At 38.5% G+C, this 16,701-nt stretch overlaps 1 protein-coding gene across 1 annotated transcript; it reads left to right on the forward strand.

Moving 5' to 3' along the window:
- Positions 1 to 1,095: 1,095 nt before the first annotated feature.
- On the forward strand, positions 1,096 to 14,155 carry plekho1a (pleckstrin homology domain containing, family O member 1a). The gene is made up of 6 exons (XM_017453976.3): positions 1,096 to 1,418; positions 1,903 to 2,049; positions 8,761 to 8,901; positions 10,033 to 10,137; positions 11,027 to 11,128; positions 11,331 to 14,155. Exons 1-6 carry the CDS (start codon positions 1,392 to 1,394, stop codon positions 12,387 to 12,389), a joined length of 1,581 nt encoding a protein of 526 aa, XP_017309465.1. The 5' UTR covers positions 1,096 to 1,391; the 3' UTR covers positions 12,390 to 14,155.
- The last annotated feature ends 2,546 nt before the right edge of the window (positions 14,156 to 16,701 follow it).

The following is a 16,701-nucleotide window of genomic DNA, read 5'->3' on the forward strand; positions in this document are numbered from 1 at the left end:
AGTGGGTCCCCAATTCATGAGGGTCCCCAATTCATTGCTTAACATATGTATGTCTGTGTAGAGTTTCACATGTTCCTCTCTGTACATGTGGGTTTCCTCTGGGTTCTCTTTCTTGTGTCCTGCCTGGTGAATTGAAGCACAGCAGTTACAGAAAATTAATGAACTAATGTATCACTGAAAATGTCATTTCAAAGTGAGAATAATTATGTTCATGTTTAAATGTGTAGCCTTTTCTAATTCCTGAACTCTATACAAAGTTAAAGTAACAAAGTACCCAAATTAGGTTTCTGAATTGACAAGTAATATTACTGAACAGTAAGTAGATATACCTCCTTGTCCTGATAGTTGGATGCTGATGATCCAACATCGCATTTAGGAAACCCTCTAAACCAGTGCTCACCAATGCAGTTCCTGAAGATTTGCCTTCCTGCAGAATTTAGCTCCAGCCAAAATCTAATACACCTGGTCCAATGAAGAGGATTTTTCATATTGATGAGATTCAGTCAGGATTTCCTGCTGGAAAAAAAGAAACCCTCATAGAATTTGTAATGGTTTTAATGGGTTTGTAATGGGAATTGTATTGGTTTTAATGCAAACTATAATGGTCCCTGTGGGTGTCTACTGGTAATTTGTTGCCTTCTATTGGTGCCATGTTGTGGATACCATTATGGCCCAATAGAACACCTTTGACATTTGGTAATGGTTTTAATGGTTAACAGCTTATAGTTTGTAATGGTATTTGTAGTGGAAACCATTAGAATTTCTTTCACAGATTATATTGTTCTTTTCAGCATGGCTGGAAGTGAACTCTGCAGGAAGTAGATATCCATGAGCATGGTTGGTGACCACTGCTTTAGAGACCACTCTAAACATATAATGTATTGACTATCAACTACCAGCATTTCAGGAAAACTTTTCCAAATGTTACAAAAGTGTTACGACTTAAAAAAAAACCCTTTACGTGTAAAGTGACTAACAACTCAACAGTAAGCCTAGTTAACAATACGTGTGTTCCACCTTATCAGTCTTGTAGCTCCAGCACCAGCCTGATATAGCCAGTAGGGGGAGCAGTTGGGTTCGTTTATAAACCCGGACTATTGTCGATTAGGTGCTTCACTGCAACTCGCAGCATCTCTCAGGGAGCCACCCAAAAGCCAATGGAGAGAGTGTGTATGCCCGCGATTTGTAAACCTACAATATACGAGCCGACCAGCCAGTCTGGAGAGCAGGCGGCTCACGACGGCGAATAGTGGCGTTATAACGCTCCTAATCTTCGAGTGCACACGGAGAAAGTCAACAAAAGAAGAATAGTACAACAAACAGCACCGTTCAGATTATATCAAGCAAGCGGGATCAGTTCAGGAAATAAAGTCTTACAGTTCGCGTTCACCATGAAGAAGAGCCATCTGGTCAAAAGGGTAAGATTTTGAACAAATCTACTCTTTCACTGCAGCAGTTTTATATGGAATTTTATACATGTGCTATCCTGCGAAATTGAGATGCTGTTTATATTAATTCAAGGCTGATGCTTTTACACATAAATCAGTGTACATGATATCACTGGGTTTAACCCCTTTGTCTTGCCTTATCTAACGTATAGCACAGAACCTTTTCAAATACTCTTTACCCACATTTGTAGAGAACATAAAGTTGATATATTTTGTCTAATCCAAAATTGAGTATTTAAGTTAATTGACCACGCCCTTAAAGTCCATTTAAAGCAGCTATGTAGTGTTCATTACAATGTTTTCAGCAGCACCACAGGCTACTGCTGTGTGTTATAGGAGTATAGGAGAGCCTTTGTCTAAAAGAGTTTTCCCCAGCACTTTAATTCCTGTTATGTAATATAAGCCCAGGTTTACTCTCTCTCTCTCTCTCTCTCTCTCTGTCTCTTTCTAACAGGGTGTTCAGGATGCTGTGCCGATATCTTCACAGCCAGACAAGGTGGGCTGGATCCGGAAGTTCTGTGGCAAAGGCATTTTCAGAGAAATCTGGAGAAATCGCTTTGTGATGCTCAAGGGTGACCATCTGTATATTTTCGAAAAAGAAGTGAGTCAGATTTTCTGAATTTCTGGTATCACGATACATAATGATATACAATAAAGTCGGCTGTCTGGTGACTATACAAATGCAAAGCAAATCCCTGTGATCCTCTTTCCCATCTTCTTCCCACTGCAGACCAGTTATGAGCCCCCTACCCCCTAGGGGACCTAGGTAGTTAGTTTCACCGTTCTTTCCATTGTGATGTCCCAGAGGTTTGTGTTTATTGCAGATTGTCACTTAAAATTTATCGGCCTCCAAAACTGGCCATCTTCCAGATTTTGATAGGTACAGTAGAACTTAATAAACCTATGATGTTGTTTAATAAACTAAGGCATAGGTTTACTGTACTACATGTTTCGTATTCTATTGGTTAAACATGCCATTTTCATTTTTGGAAAACAGTATGGTAATTATGATTTTGGGTGGAACAGTGGTGCAGCAAAGAGTGTTGCTGCTCACAGCTCCAGAGTCCCTGGTTCAGTCCTGAGCTCAGGTTACTGTTTGTACGGAGTTCCTGTACATGCTCTCCAAGTGGGTTTCCTCTCAGTTCACCAGTTTCCTCCCACCTCCCAAAAACATGCCAGTAGGTGGATCTTCCCTTCTAAATTGCTCCAAGGTGTGAATGAGTGTGTGAATATGTGTGCATTGTCTTTAGTGATGGGCTGGCATTCCATTCAGAGTGTATTCACACCTTATTCCCAGTGTTTCTGAGATAGGACTCACCTCCACACTGACCAGTGATTACTGAAGATGAAGTTATGATTTAGTTACTTAAAGTTCAAGCTTATTATTCACTTATTCACCTTATTCTGTAACTACTAATGAAGCTAAGTATTGTGCATAACCCACTACCAATATGAAAAATACTACTTATAAGTAGTATTTTGAGATATTTTCAATATATTTTAACATGATTGACAATATTACATTTCTCTCATTTGAATCAAACCCAATATTCCACTTAATACATGGAATAATAGCCAACTATACTGCAGTTATTAATAGAGATAAAGAAATAAACAATGAATAATAGACTGTTCAAACTGAAACAGGGTTTCTTTGCTATGCATTTTCATGCATTTTCACTCATTCATGCATTCTCACATGTTTTGAACATATTTGTAGTACATTACTCATATGTCCGTCATAGAAAGTGTTACCAAGATGATGCAAATGATGGTAATTTGCACAGAAGTGCAGCAGATATATCATAGCCTGAAGCGTGACTAATTTTGCAACTCTGTCACTTTGGGAGCCAGCACATTGGATTGTTCCAAAATAAGAAGACCATCTACAGCTGTCCTCTCCTCATTTCAGTCTGGACCATGCCTTTATTCTAATGATGACTGCAGTAGCATTTTAATGTTTCTGCATGGCCTAGTCCTTACAAGTTCAGCTGCAGCCTTTTGGATTAGGTACAATTGGGAGTACTCACTTAGGAGATCAAAGACGCAGCTGCACCCCTTTTTGTGTAGAAGGATCCCCAAAGCTCTGAATGCAAGGCCAAGCCATACACACATGCACACTTAGTCATTTGCAACACTGAGCTGTTATCTATCTGCAAATGCTCTCCTCATTCCAGTATCTCAGTGAAAGGATGGTTAACAGCACACTGATGATCCTATAATTAAAATTCTACAGCTAGTCATTTTTGTGCAGTAAGTGGTAGAGGAAATGGTTTGCTCCCTTTGAGTCAAATTGAACTAAATCTGCGATGTTATCATTGCTCGTCTCATTATTAAGTAAATTGAGAAAATAAGCTAGAACAAAGACAGGACAAGCCATTTATGTTATTATGGGAGCTGCTGTGACAGTTTGCACTTTGGGATTTTCACTCTCAGAGCAAGTGCACAGGATGTGCACTATGTGATGAGCAGCAGATTTTGCAATCTAATTATCTTTGTTACCTTTTTTTTTTATAATTAGGCCTTGTAAAAATTAACTTGGCAAGCACAAACTGGATGTGGGTTCAAGGCTAAGGAAAAGCAATATCTTTTTTATCGAAATACAGAAAGTTCCTTAGTTGGTTTATGTGGCATATTTAAACTGTGGTTTATATTGGTGTGGAAAAGCAATATAAACATTATTTCAGATGTTATTTGTATCTCTTTCGTTTATATCTCTTTCATCAATGTACCTGCCTTACAATGCCATAAAATATGTATAAGCTTTATATCACCTTCCATTAGTACCATCTCAGCACTCAAGAACCCAGAGCTATTTTTTTCTTTAGCAGAGAGTGTCAGTGGGTTGCATCATGCTGCTGCTGCTGCTGGCTGTCTCAGGTACCTGCGGGTGAAATGTACAGGGTTCTAGATCTCCAGACTGAGTGGCAGAATACACTACAGTACGTGTTACTATATCTGCTACAGGCCTGTGCCTGCCAGCATGATGTCAGTGCAAGTAACTATATGATATATATTCTGATTAATAAGCATAGGGGGAAATGTTACACACCATCTTTTTCTGATAAAAAGGCAGTACTATTCGTGCTTAACTTGTGTGCCATATAATATTTGTACTATAGAGTACTGCAGAGCATCACCATTTATATCAGCTATTTAACAAAAGTTAATCTCCATACATTTTAAATGCAGTTGAAATACTAATCATATCTTCTGGCTGAACAACAGTTTAAAATAATGTTATTTGACAGATATAAATAAAGGTTCTCTTGTTTTGCTCTCCTTTCAAGATGTTACGAAATCATGGGGCAGCCTGCTCACTGCCACATTTAGCTCCATAGAGTTATTATTGCATATAGTGGTCAAAAATGGGAACGAGCGCTAATAGAGGGACCTTGAGGCATGGATCGATCACACTGCCCCTTGCTTAGGGGAGAAGCGGCGGACAGGACAGTTAATGACCAGGGTGGGCTAATTTTAAAAATAGTCAACGGCCGCTAGGAACTTGTTTTCTAGCAAATAATCAGAATTAACTCCAATGATTCTCTGCAAACAACATTGTATCATTGACATGTTGAGAGAAAGTAGAAGGCTCATGCTAAGCAACTGGGATTATTATATGTAATGAGGATGTTTATACTGAATCAGTTATAGTTTAAGTAACATTTAAGTATTTAGATTTGTGTTTAGACAAATGTTTTATTGGCTGAAATATTGCACGACTGAATTGGTCACAACTTGTTATGTACTTCACATGCTTTTGTTCTTTAATCAGGGAAATGTTATTTTTGAAAATATGTACAGTGTGTATTCTTAGGTAACCCTCCATTTAATTAGCAAATACATTTCAACATAGGAGGTAGCTCTTTCTGGATGTTGAGTACACAAGTGTTACGCTAATAAGTTATGCCAGATCTGGCCTTTCCAAAAGCTTTGAGTTGAAATGTATCACACAACCTGCACCACACAGCAGTAGGAGTGTGTCATTCATGCATGAGACATGATATTTGTGGTATAAAATGTTATCTAATGTAGCCATTGCAGTAGCAGTGTAATTATTCATACAGTGAATCACGACCTTTCAGTTTGTGTTACACTCCATATTTAATTTATTTAGAGTAGCAGATGCTTGGGATTAGATCATGATTATGGGGAAGCTTGTTACATCAATATAATGCCAATCAGATTTGAAAGCATTTTCCATATTGATTGAAGAGATTTTGCAAACCCATTTCCCACCTTTAATTCCAACCTGGCTTGTGCAAAAAAGGAGAAAAAAAAAACCCCAAGACAAACAAGCAATACTGGACATGTAATTGCAGGGTGCTTGGATTATGTTGACTACAGCTTGGAGCCAAACTAATAAGAATGTGTTTTATTGCTCCCCTGTGAAGGTTTTCAGCACAGGCTGTGTGTACATAATCCCACTGCTCTGGTCTACACTAATTTTAAATAAATACTTAACGAGTAGCCACACTTGAAACCATGTGCCTTTGTTTCCAGGCATGTGCTCCAAAAATCATTAGTGCATTGCACTGCCGTAATAAATAAATAAAAATATCATTAAATTAACTTTAAAACGTTTATTTCTAAACGCAGCACCACTGTTTTGCTGTAAGTTAGGAAACCTATATACATTGAGGGGAAATAAATATCCTTGAAGTATTGTCTTCCATTCCCCAAGGTTACAAGGGTTCCTCTGAAGGACTCATAATTTAAAAAAAAAACATACATTTTCAATGGCACACACATCAGGAGACTGGCTAGGCAATGCAAGACCTTCTTCAGTTACTTTGTCTGTATGTTTGGGGTCGCTGTCTCCAACTTCTCCCCAGATTCAATTTCTTGGCCAACGAGATGCAATTCTCTTTTAATATGTTCTGGTACATTGCTCCATTTATGTTTCCTTCAGTGACATGTAATGCCCCAGTACCCTTTGCAGAGATGTGGTATGGTATGCTTGGGATAATAAGCACAACCTTTCTTTCTCCAAACATGCCAACTTCTGATTTGAGTAAATGCATTTAGATGTGCATCCCTGTGCTTCTTTATCAGCAGATGAGTTTGGTGTGGCATTTAGGAACACAGATGATTGAGGTGTACGACATTGTTTATTGTTCTCTGTGTAACTGTTGTTCCTGCTACTTTCAGGTCAACCTGCAACGCTTTTCAAGCGGCTCCTCTCTTACCTTCTTTATCATTACTCTGAGAGCATGTTGTGAAATCATGCATATTGCATTCATATGAATACATAATTTTGTAATCAATATGCACTGGAAGTATATTAAATAACAAAGTTGGAAGTCTCTGGATACTATTTTCCCTCACTGACAAATGTGCAAATGTCTTGAAATATAGGAATATAATTTATTTATATCACTCAATCGTAATTTGAAATAATAATAATAATAATAATCCATTATAAATGATTAAACTATTAAATCAGGAAACATTATATAGTGATTTGTAGTCCCTTAAAAAACTTCCATCTATTTTAATCCCCGCTTTCTAATAATGACCCAGGCATGTTATAAGACCAGTGCAAGCAGGTCAGTTTAGAATGTGTCTGCTTTTCTCCTAATGCTTTTTGTACTTAATTGCAATCCCCACTGTCAGTATGAGGTTGGTTGGTTAGCAGGTTATTTTTAGAGGTGGTTAATCCTTGGATCACGATGGCCCCCTGTCTGAAACATGCTGGCCTAACAGCATGGGAGTGAAATATTGATGTGATAGAGAGAACCCTGGCATTCTCCTCCAGGGAACTTTTGCCCCATAAAACCATTACCCCCTACATTCTCTGTGACTGTGAGTGTACCTCACATTTTAATTGCTCACATTCTGTGTGAGCCCAGTTAAGTAGAAGGAATGAGGCTATGCACGTAGTATTAGGCATATTCACGGTTTCTAGAAAATAAATGTCAAATTTTGTCTATATTTTTGATTATAGTGCATACCCGCTGTGTGTATTTGATGTATATGGTGGTCCATCAACTCTGACCACTTTGATCTTTTGGACCAAAGCTGCTTACTGATTCCCTTGTTGCTCCTTTCTGTTGCTATGGTGAAAGCTTAGTAACCGTACAGAATTCAGAGTCTGTACGTTGTAGCTGCTAGTTTACCATTTTTCTGGGGTCACTGCAATAACACAGACATCTACAAGTGATTTTTATACCTCTTATTTCAGATGCTTTCTGTCTCTGTTCCACAGTGAACTCATGTGATCTTCACCGTGGTCCTCTGGGAATTGTAGTCTCCCAGAGGAGATATTGTGTTTGGGCCCTTTGCTCAGACTCAATAAATATATAAATTTTTCACTCAGCCAGCTTTAATGAGCATTGACCTGTGTTTAAATGAGGCATTTTCACAGCCATCTCACAGGCAAAATAATAGGAAGAGCTAAACCAACTGGGAACAGCACTCGCCTTTGTCTGAAACACAGTGTCCACTCTGAAGCTTTGGTGTTTTGCAAAAATTCAAAACTGAAAGTCGAAAAGATTTTTAAATGAATTTAGAAATGAACATGTAGTATGTAGAAACAGTTGTTTAAATCTAACATACAGAAAACAGTTTATAATGCGATCTACTATTATTAAAATGTTAAGATGTTATTAATATTAAAATGTTAATTTAATAATATATCCATCCATCCATCCATCCATTTTCTATACCGCGTAATCCTTTTCAGGGTCACAGGGAAACCTGGAGCATATCCCAGAGAGCATCAGGCACAAAGCGGGGTACACCCTGAGCAGGGTGCCAATCCATTGCAGGGCATTTAATAATATATATATATATATATATTTTAAATTTTGCATCTGTCTCTCCGAATGTGATGTACATATTCTTTAATAACTTGTCTTTTTAACTGCATCTTGCATCTTTGGTTTCCTTTTGGATTCTCTCAGTCATAATTTATCCCATCCCCCCACACATTATTCCTGTTGTATTGTTGAGGTTCCATTGTCATTTTTTTTTTTTTTTTTAAATGTTGGGAATACGGTTTTTTTCTAGCTAAATTGTAAAATTTCCATTTTGTCCATATATTTTCAATGTGTGTTTGTGAGGACCGAGCTTCAAGTCCTCACTGTCACAGCATGTGCTTAATGATAACAGAGATCAGTAATTATCTCTGTCCCTCAGGCTGAAGTTAATGTGGCCTGCTGTGCCCCACTGTCAGTGGCACAGTCACATTGTCAAAGGGACACAGATGGCTGTCAATTAATCGACACGAGAAACAACTTGCACCCTTCCATGTGGTTGAGTGGGCTATTTGTGCTCACAGCGCATGCTTCCCCCCTACACTTCTTTGCAGATGAAGAATGATGGTAAGACACATGAAGTGTTTGACCTGGCTGAATACGAGCGATCAGAGGAGGTGCGCAAAGCCAAGAGTCGCAGCAAGAAGAACCACAGCAAGTTCACTCTTTTGCGCTGCCGGCAACCTGGGGCCCGCGTGAGTCCTATTTGCATGGGCACACACACACACACACACACACACACACACACACACACACCGTGGTGAAGTAAATAATGGGTTAGCGAGGAGAAATTAGAATATCCCAGTTGTAGGGTTCCTACCCTCATTATCAGTTACATTTAATTCTAAAGGGTAAAGGGTAGACAGATGTGCTGCATATCTGTATGTTTAGCAAACTGCTTGATTATCTATTTCTTATCCACCAAAAAAATTATGCTGTCGTAATTACAATTGACTGAGACAGACATGGGTTTACAAGCTTTCCACCTGCAGCCTACTAATTAAAATTCAGCTGATTTTTCGATATCTTCAGCTGGCATAAACATACATTTCTCAGTGCCTTAAGAGTATCTTCTTCTGTAGAAGACAGAATACATCATGAACTATAGTCCAGCTTCTGTTTTTGACTACAGTGTATTGCTGTGTCACAACAACAAACCCTCTCCTTGAAATATGTCAGCATCTGTCAGTGTATCGTCAGTCAGTTTGCTCTGAGTCAGGTTACTGTCAAGGTTCAGCGTGTAGGAATTAGATCTCACAAAATCACACAATGCATACTATTTTTGGATCGTTTTTCTGGAAATTTAGATGAACCATTTATCATTTTTGTAATTATGAGAAAATTATGTATTTTTGCTTGCTTTTTAGACGTTTACACAAAATTTCTTGGATGAAAATTGTGCTGTAGTTGATTGTGTTGTGCCCAATGTAATGTAAAACTCACAGCTGCCTGTATATAACTTTGAGGGGGCGAGTATGTGTGTGTGTGTGTTGGTTAAAGAGGGTTTCAGGACTAAGAATCAACCATCTTTTGTTCTCTTCTAAGTGTTAGTTTTTCATGATTTTTAAGGGAACACATGGATATGTTTTGCACCTGAATTTTCCTGGCTTTAGGCTTCACACAAAATATAACCCCAGGCAGTGCTTATTTATCTTCTTTTATCTTCCCACTTTATACTTCCTTCAGCACTGCTATAAACATTATTGAATAAACATGACTGTTCTTGATGACAGATGTTATTAAGAAATACATATATTTACAACAAAATTGTTTCACCAGAAACACACAGTCTATAAAGGTTCTCATTATTTTTTTCTTTTTCTTAGACTCCCAATCTTGTGTTCTTGGCTGTTAGTCCAGAGGAAAAGGAGTCTTGGATCAATGTTCTGAACACAGCCATTACAAGAGCCAGGAACCGCATTCTGGATGAGGTAATCTTTTAAACCTTAAAAAAAATCCTCTGGTGCTCTTTGTTTCTGGCTATTTTATTTATATATTTTTGTTCCCATAATTGTTCGTTGGTCACATGCTCCCACTTCCACCCATTCACTCCAGTGTCTGCTTTTCTCTTCTCTTTTTTTTTCCGTATAATATTTGTCCATATTAATTCATTCTCCCAGACCCCAGCTTTCTCTTATTTTTTTTCTTTCTTGGTGAATTGGATAGATAGCTTTATGTTTGTAATCATTTTAGAAGAATATGCAAAGCACCACTGCTGATGAAAAAAAAAATTACAAACCGTCATTACTGTCTCTGTGGTGGATGTTTCCTTGAAATATGGCTTAATTTCCATAATCATAGCCTACATAAAACATGGCTGCTTTGACAGTTAGAAATAAGATGAAGTCAGTTTAATAAAGTGGTAAACACATTTTTCCATCTCATTTTAGAAAAAAACAATTGTCATCCACTTCAATATGTTTTGTAATATCATTTACCAATAGTTTCCAATTTATAGGAAAAGCTAAGAAAAACCTGCTGAGATGACACTCAGATGTTAGCTGTGAACCGTGTAATCCCAGTGATGGTAACGCTTCACTTTCTGTATAAGTGTGAAATGTGAATTTGTACGATCTGTGTAGAGCATATAGTATGTAAGGAACTGTGAGTTTGCTATGACGTCTACAGAATAAAAATGTACAATTAATTAGCACTTGGAACCAAATTTAGCTCACTACATCATATGTTGTGTCTTGTCAATAATTAACTCACAGGGGGCATGTTCAAATGAAGAACATCTGGCTGAAAATGACTAACTGTTTGAATAAGGTTCTTTACTGGTTTATCTAGACCTTCTCTTGTTTTTTTATGTCCTTGCAGGTTACAATTGAGGAAGACAGCCTGTTATCTCACCCAACACGAGACCGCGCCAAGATCCCACTTGGGCGCCGCTTGCCTACACGGGGTCATCTTATGGCTGTGGTGGGTGACTTTTCAGTATTGCTTTGACCTCTGTCAGAAGTCAGTTATTCAGAGAGATCTGTGATGATCCCTTAGTTCAAGACTTTCTGCTATGAGACTTTTATATCTGTATACCAATATATAAGGAAATATGATTTAAACGTCTTCCTGTCCCTATGATACTTCAGTGATCGTGAGGATGATGTCAATGATTCATCCACAGGCCTCAACCTCTTCAGATGGGATGCTGACTCTTGACCTTGTGCATGAGGAAGATGCTGGCATGCTGGAACATGATCATGCTGTGTGGGTAAAGGACCATCGGGGAAACCTTGACTTGTTAGCCCCTGCACGAAGGCGTGCTGGCACTGATGTCTCCAGACCCCGAGAGACCCCTGTGGAGGGCAGGGTGAAGACCAGCAGCCTGCCCCGAGAAAGCGAACTTTCCTGGAGCCACCAGAGCCAGACTCAAACCCCTCAGCAAGGGAAGAATCCTGTAGCCCAGGGAAGAATTCACTGTGGCTCACTGGATAACCCCATGAGTCTCACAAGAGACCTTCAAGACCTAATCACTCAGCGGCTACAGAGGACCCAGGAACTACTGGCGGAGATCCAGGGGCAGGAGCCCCAAAGAGGACGAATGTGTTACTACCCCCATCTGAGGGGCGTAGACTCCCCATGGCTGTGTCATTTAAAGGGCTCAGATTCCCCCCAGTCTAAGAGTTCCAGCTCTCACAGCTCATCTCATGGGAAAAGCACAGACTCTCCCTTCCGAATTAAGGCCAAGGATTCACCCCGCACTAAGACAACGGAATCACCTCGCATCAAAGGGAAGGATTCCCCTCATTCAAAATCCTCAAAGTCACCTCAGTACAAGGACCAGTTCCGTTCAAAGAGTGTTGATTCACCTGATTCAAAGGCTTCCTGCTCACCCAGTATGAAATGCATTGAACTGACCCATATCAAAGGTTCAGAGTCACCTATTTCCATTGGCAACAATTCACCCTATTCAAAGACTGTTGACTCGCCCAATTTGTGGCTTTTGAGTTCGCCCCATTTTAAAGGGATGAAGGACACGGACACATTTACTGAGTTGCTGGACTGGGAAAGCAGGAGGGCAGCGACTGAACGGTTGCTACAGGAAGCAATCTCCTCATGGGAGGAAGCAAGGGAGGTTCTGGCAGAGGTGAAGGAGCTCCAGGCTAGACAGAATCAAGCAGACCAGAACCAAACTCCAGCTCCTTCAGCACTCTCACCGGACAGCAAGCAGGGAACCACCTGACACCTCCACACCTAGTCACAGTGATGTAAACTAGTCGAACTATTCTAAATAAATGACATGAGAGAGCACAATAAACACATGAATTGCACTGGGAACATTTTCTTTATATTTTCCTACACTTAATTCTCTCATAACACATTGTTGATAATATTCATTCTTAATATTCCCTTCAACACCTCAGGCCCTTGTCTTTGCACTGGAAGTTTTGACTGTAAATTTAACTGTAAGTTGTACCCTTCTTTTAAATATCAATATACTTCATGTATCTGTTATATTGTTTACAGTTTGGAATTATTGTTAAATCTGTTTACAGCAGTTTTAGATATGATATGATTACGATGCAGAAACACCAGACACAGATAAAGACCTGTGGTCATGTTGTCATACATACTCTCTCACAGACCTTTGGACCAAAATGTACATATTTATTTCATTCTAATCTTTCTATTAAATGACATCACTTTAGCACAAACTTCAAAATAAAACGACAATTTATCTCAAAGAACCACTGCATTTTAATCAGTGTATTTTATCACTTTAATTCAAAGCACCAGCCAACCTAGTTAATCACAATTTCACTGCTTTGTCAGTATTAACATTAAATTGAAAGTTCAGTAGCACACTTCCGCCTCAGAGGCCTTGTAATGACTTGAATAATGATAGTGATTTACACCATGAAAGCATGCTGATCAATGGCATCTTTGTGAGCTGCGGAAGCTACTTATTAATTACATTTGATTCTCCAAAGTAGTGTGTAATTATATGGTTTTAATTACAGTGGATGTAAAGGGTTAAAGTAGGGTCAGCTGGATGTAGAGAAGTACCCTTAATATACTGTTTGCTCTTTAGTGCTGTTGCTCCTTCAAGTCAGCAATGTGAATAAAATATTTTGAAGATTACTCTAATAGCTTGACTAGAGTATATTTTAAGGAACAGGCAGTCTAGGATAAGAATCCATTTACAGCTAAATTTTCTATGCCAGAGTAGGTGTGAGTCATAGGTCACTAATTTACTAATGTGGCATTGAGCTGATAGTTATGCAGTACGGATTTGGATGCAGAATGCTTGACTAATCACATAGAGTGTATTCATATCACTCTGACCAGCTGACATGAGTGTACTTAAAGGCAAGTGTGAGCTCACCATACTGAAGCAGGCATGAACATGAAGCGCATCCGGAAAGTATTCACGGCGCTTCACTTTTAACATATTTTGTTATGTTACAGCCTTATTCAAAATGGATTAAATTCAAAATTTTCCTCAAAATTCTACAAACAATACCCTATAATGACGAAGTGAAAGAAGTTTGTTTGAAATCTTTGCAAATTTATTAAAAATAAAATTTTTTGTAACATTACAAAATGTGGAAAAAGTGAAACGCTGTGAATTCTTTCCGGATGCACTGTATATTACTGAACTGTAATAGCCTCATCTGCTTTATGTACAATATGAACTGTCAACAACAGTGAAAATCTCCAAACAGTTAAGGTTAATTGCAGTCACATGTTGTCTAATGTCTGATTGAACTTGGATGCAGTTATGATCATAGCTAGATCTGTTTCATTTAGAGCATGTTAGTAGATCTCCGCTAATAGTTATTCCTGGTGTTAAAATCATGAATGTATGAGCTTTGGGCATAATCAACACCTCTATAATGGAGAAGGGTGTTCATGAACACAAACACACTTTCATTTGAAATACATTCTCTTGTCATTGAGCAAATAGTACATGACTGAAAGTCATTTATACCAAATCCAGGCCAGTACTTCAAAGTATTCAAATATTCAGAAAAGGTGTGTGTTTCCACAACTGAAATAAATGATTCAGAGGCTAATCCTTTTGACTGTCAACTCACTTCTCTTTTAACTACATACAGAGTCACTGGGGCAGGGATTTTCTTTCATCATATTCATTTATATCCATTTGAAGTCACTACCACACCACAACCATACAGAACATCCATGTTATGATGTGTGAAACACACAGTAAAATCCCTAGTGTTGAATTAACACCCAGAGTGTTTATATGAGTCCAATGGACTTATATTAACACTGAAGGGTGTGAATTGAACACTGTGGGTGTTAAATCAAAACTGGTGATTTTGCTGTGCACCAACATATTGTCAGTTTTAGCCATATTCTAGCAGTAAGTAGGTAATCTCTTGGAGAGTGTGGATCTGTGGTTAAACCATCCCTGATATAGTGATGGGAATTCCAGCTTTTTTCAGCGAATGAGAGCAATCGGGTCACCTCCCCAGTAAGTGCCAACTCTTTCAGCTTGATCTATTAATAATACCGTAGCTCAGATTTAGATGTAGATTAACGAAATAACTGCATATTTTCCATCACACTTGCTATAAATTAATTTAAATAAATGTGAAACCAGCACAATGTTACATACGTATAAGTTTCAAGCTAAGGGAAGACTTGGTGGCTATATTATGCTTTGGGAACATTTTATTGTGATGGTTTGTGTCCACTTGTCCCTTTAGGGGGAAGGGTAACTGCAAATCAATACAAAGTGATAAAACATTTCTATCCTGATGGAAGTGGTCTATTCCAGGTTCCAACGTCCCAGCTACACCCACAGCTAGCATCAAAACAACACTGAGGAAATATTTTTTTAGAAGAATGGTAGTCTACCTGCCAGTTCCAGAGACTTCCAGAGACTCTAATCTGTGTCCAAGAGCATTGAAGCCAATATGGTGGATAGTGGTGGCCCAACACCTGAGACACTTTATGTAGTTTGTGCCTGACATTTTTCACCTGTCTGTATTTTCATTGACTGTAAGATTCCAGCATTTATATTATCGGCACATCTCAATGAACACTGTATTCATAGTATGATAATGATCATGAACACTGCATTCATATTATGAAAACGAAATACTGCTCATTCTTTCAAAGAAAGACACACATGATTTATGACTGCTCTACAGATATGGTGTTCACTTCAAAGAGCCAGCTCAAGTTGACTTGTTCATTAATGACACATCACTAATGTCTAAAGGCTGATGATACAAAAGGAACGGGGTATGCGACTAAGGGTTTGGGAGTTGTTGCACTGTTGCTTATATATAGAAACGTTCATATAGAGGTGCTATGACTCCATTAGCAGCACAGTGTGTGTGTGTGTGTGTGTGTGTGGGGGGGGGGGGTCTTTTTAAAAAAAAGTAAAACCCAAAAAAGCTAAAAGAGCTTTTGGTTACTGAGATTAAGACTAAGGTCCGATTTGGTGTAGTATAGCATTAATTAACTGCATTTATAATTATGTCTAGAAGGTCCTCACTAGTATAATAAAACAAACATGAGCGTGTTTGTGTGTGATGGCAGATGGACCATAGCTTTGTGACTTATTAGCCTTGCAGGAAAACCTTTAGTGTGTCTCTGCTGAATCAAACAGATTAATATAGACATTACAGTGATGACATTATGGAACTGGGGCCCCAGAGCCAAATGTTAAAGCCCTGCTCTTTCAGACAGTACTATTTTCCATATAGGGAGAGTGGCAAAAAGAATGGCTGCTAAAAATGACCCACATTCACAAATACATCAGTCTCACTGCAGTAGAGAGAGAGAGGGCCATATGGCTTCTCCACTTGGGAGATGCCTTGCCTGCATGTTATTGGTCAGTCATCTCTGTGTGAATTCAAAATCTTCATCCATTTTTACCTCATGCACATCACGCACCATGGGAAGCAAATGACACTACCACCATTGGCATGAAATACATGTTGGATAACCTACATGTGATTCTGACTGACACATTTCGGCAACCACAATACACAGAAAAATGTAAAAATAAAAACAACATCAGGCTTACCACTGCCCATTTCATAGGTAGTAAGACAGTATATAACACTTTAACGCAATGGAATAGATGCTAAGTGTACAACATTCATTTACACATTCATGCATATTTCATAAATTTAAAATATGTTTGTTTGTAAAAACAACAACAACAAAAAAGAATACATACGAAGGTCTAAAATAAGATATACGCCTATATATATGTCCCAGTTTGTTATTCAGCTGTTCGTCATAAATCATATTATTGAGTAACTGCAATGAAAGGTAAAGGAAAAAAGCATGCATTTACAAGACTGAGAAAAAAAATCTGAAACCACCACAGTGTCCTAAATTCAGTTAAAGGAGACCAAATTATTCTCTTGGTTACAAAAGATCTTCCTCCCAAGTCTAACACCATTTTCTAGCAACAATTCTAAAAACATATCCCATATTAATTTAAATAAATGTGAAACCAGCACAATGCAACATACGGATAAGTTTCAAGCTAAGGGAAGACTTGGTGG

The sequence above is a fragment of the Ictalurus punctatus genome, chromosome 24 (assembly GCF_001660625.3).
Source record: "Ictalurus punctatus breed USDA103 chromosome 24, Coco_2.0, whole genome shotgun sequence".
In the NCBI taxonomy this organism is placed as follows: domain Eukaryota; kingdom Metazoa; phylum Chordata; class Actinopteri; order Siluriformes; family Ictaluridae; genus Ictalurus; species Ictalurus punctatus.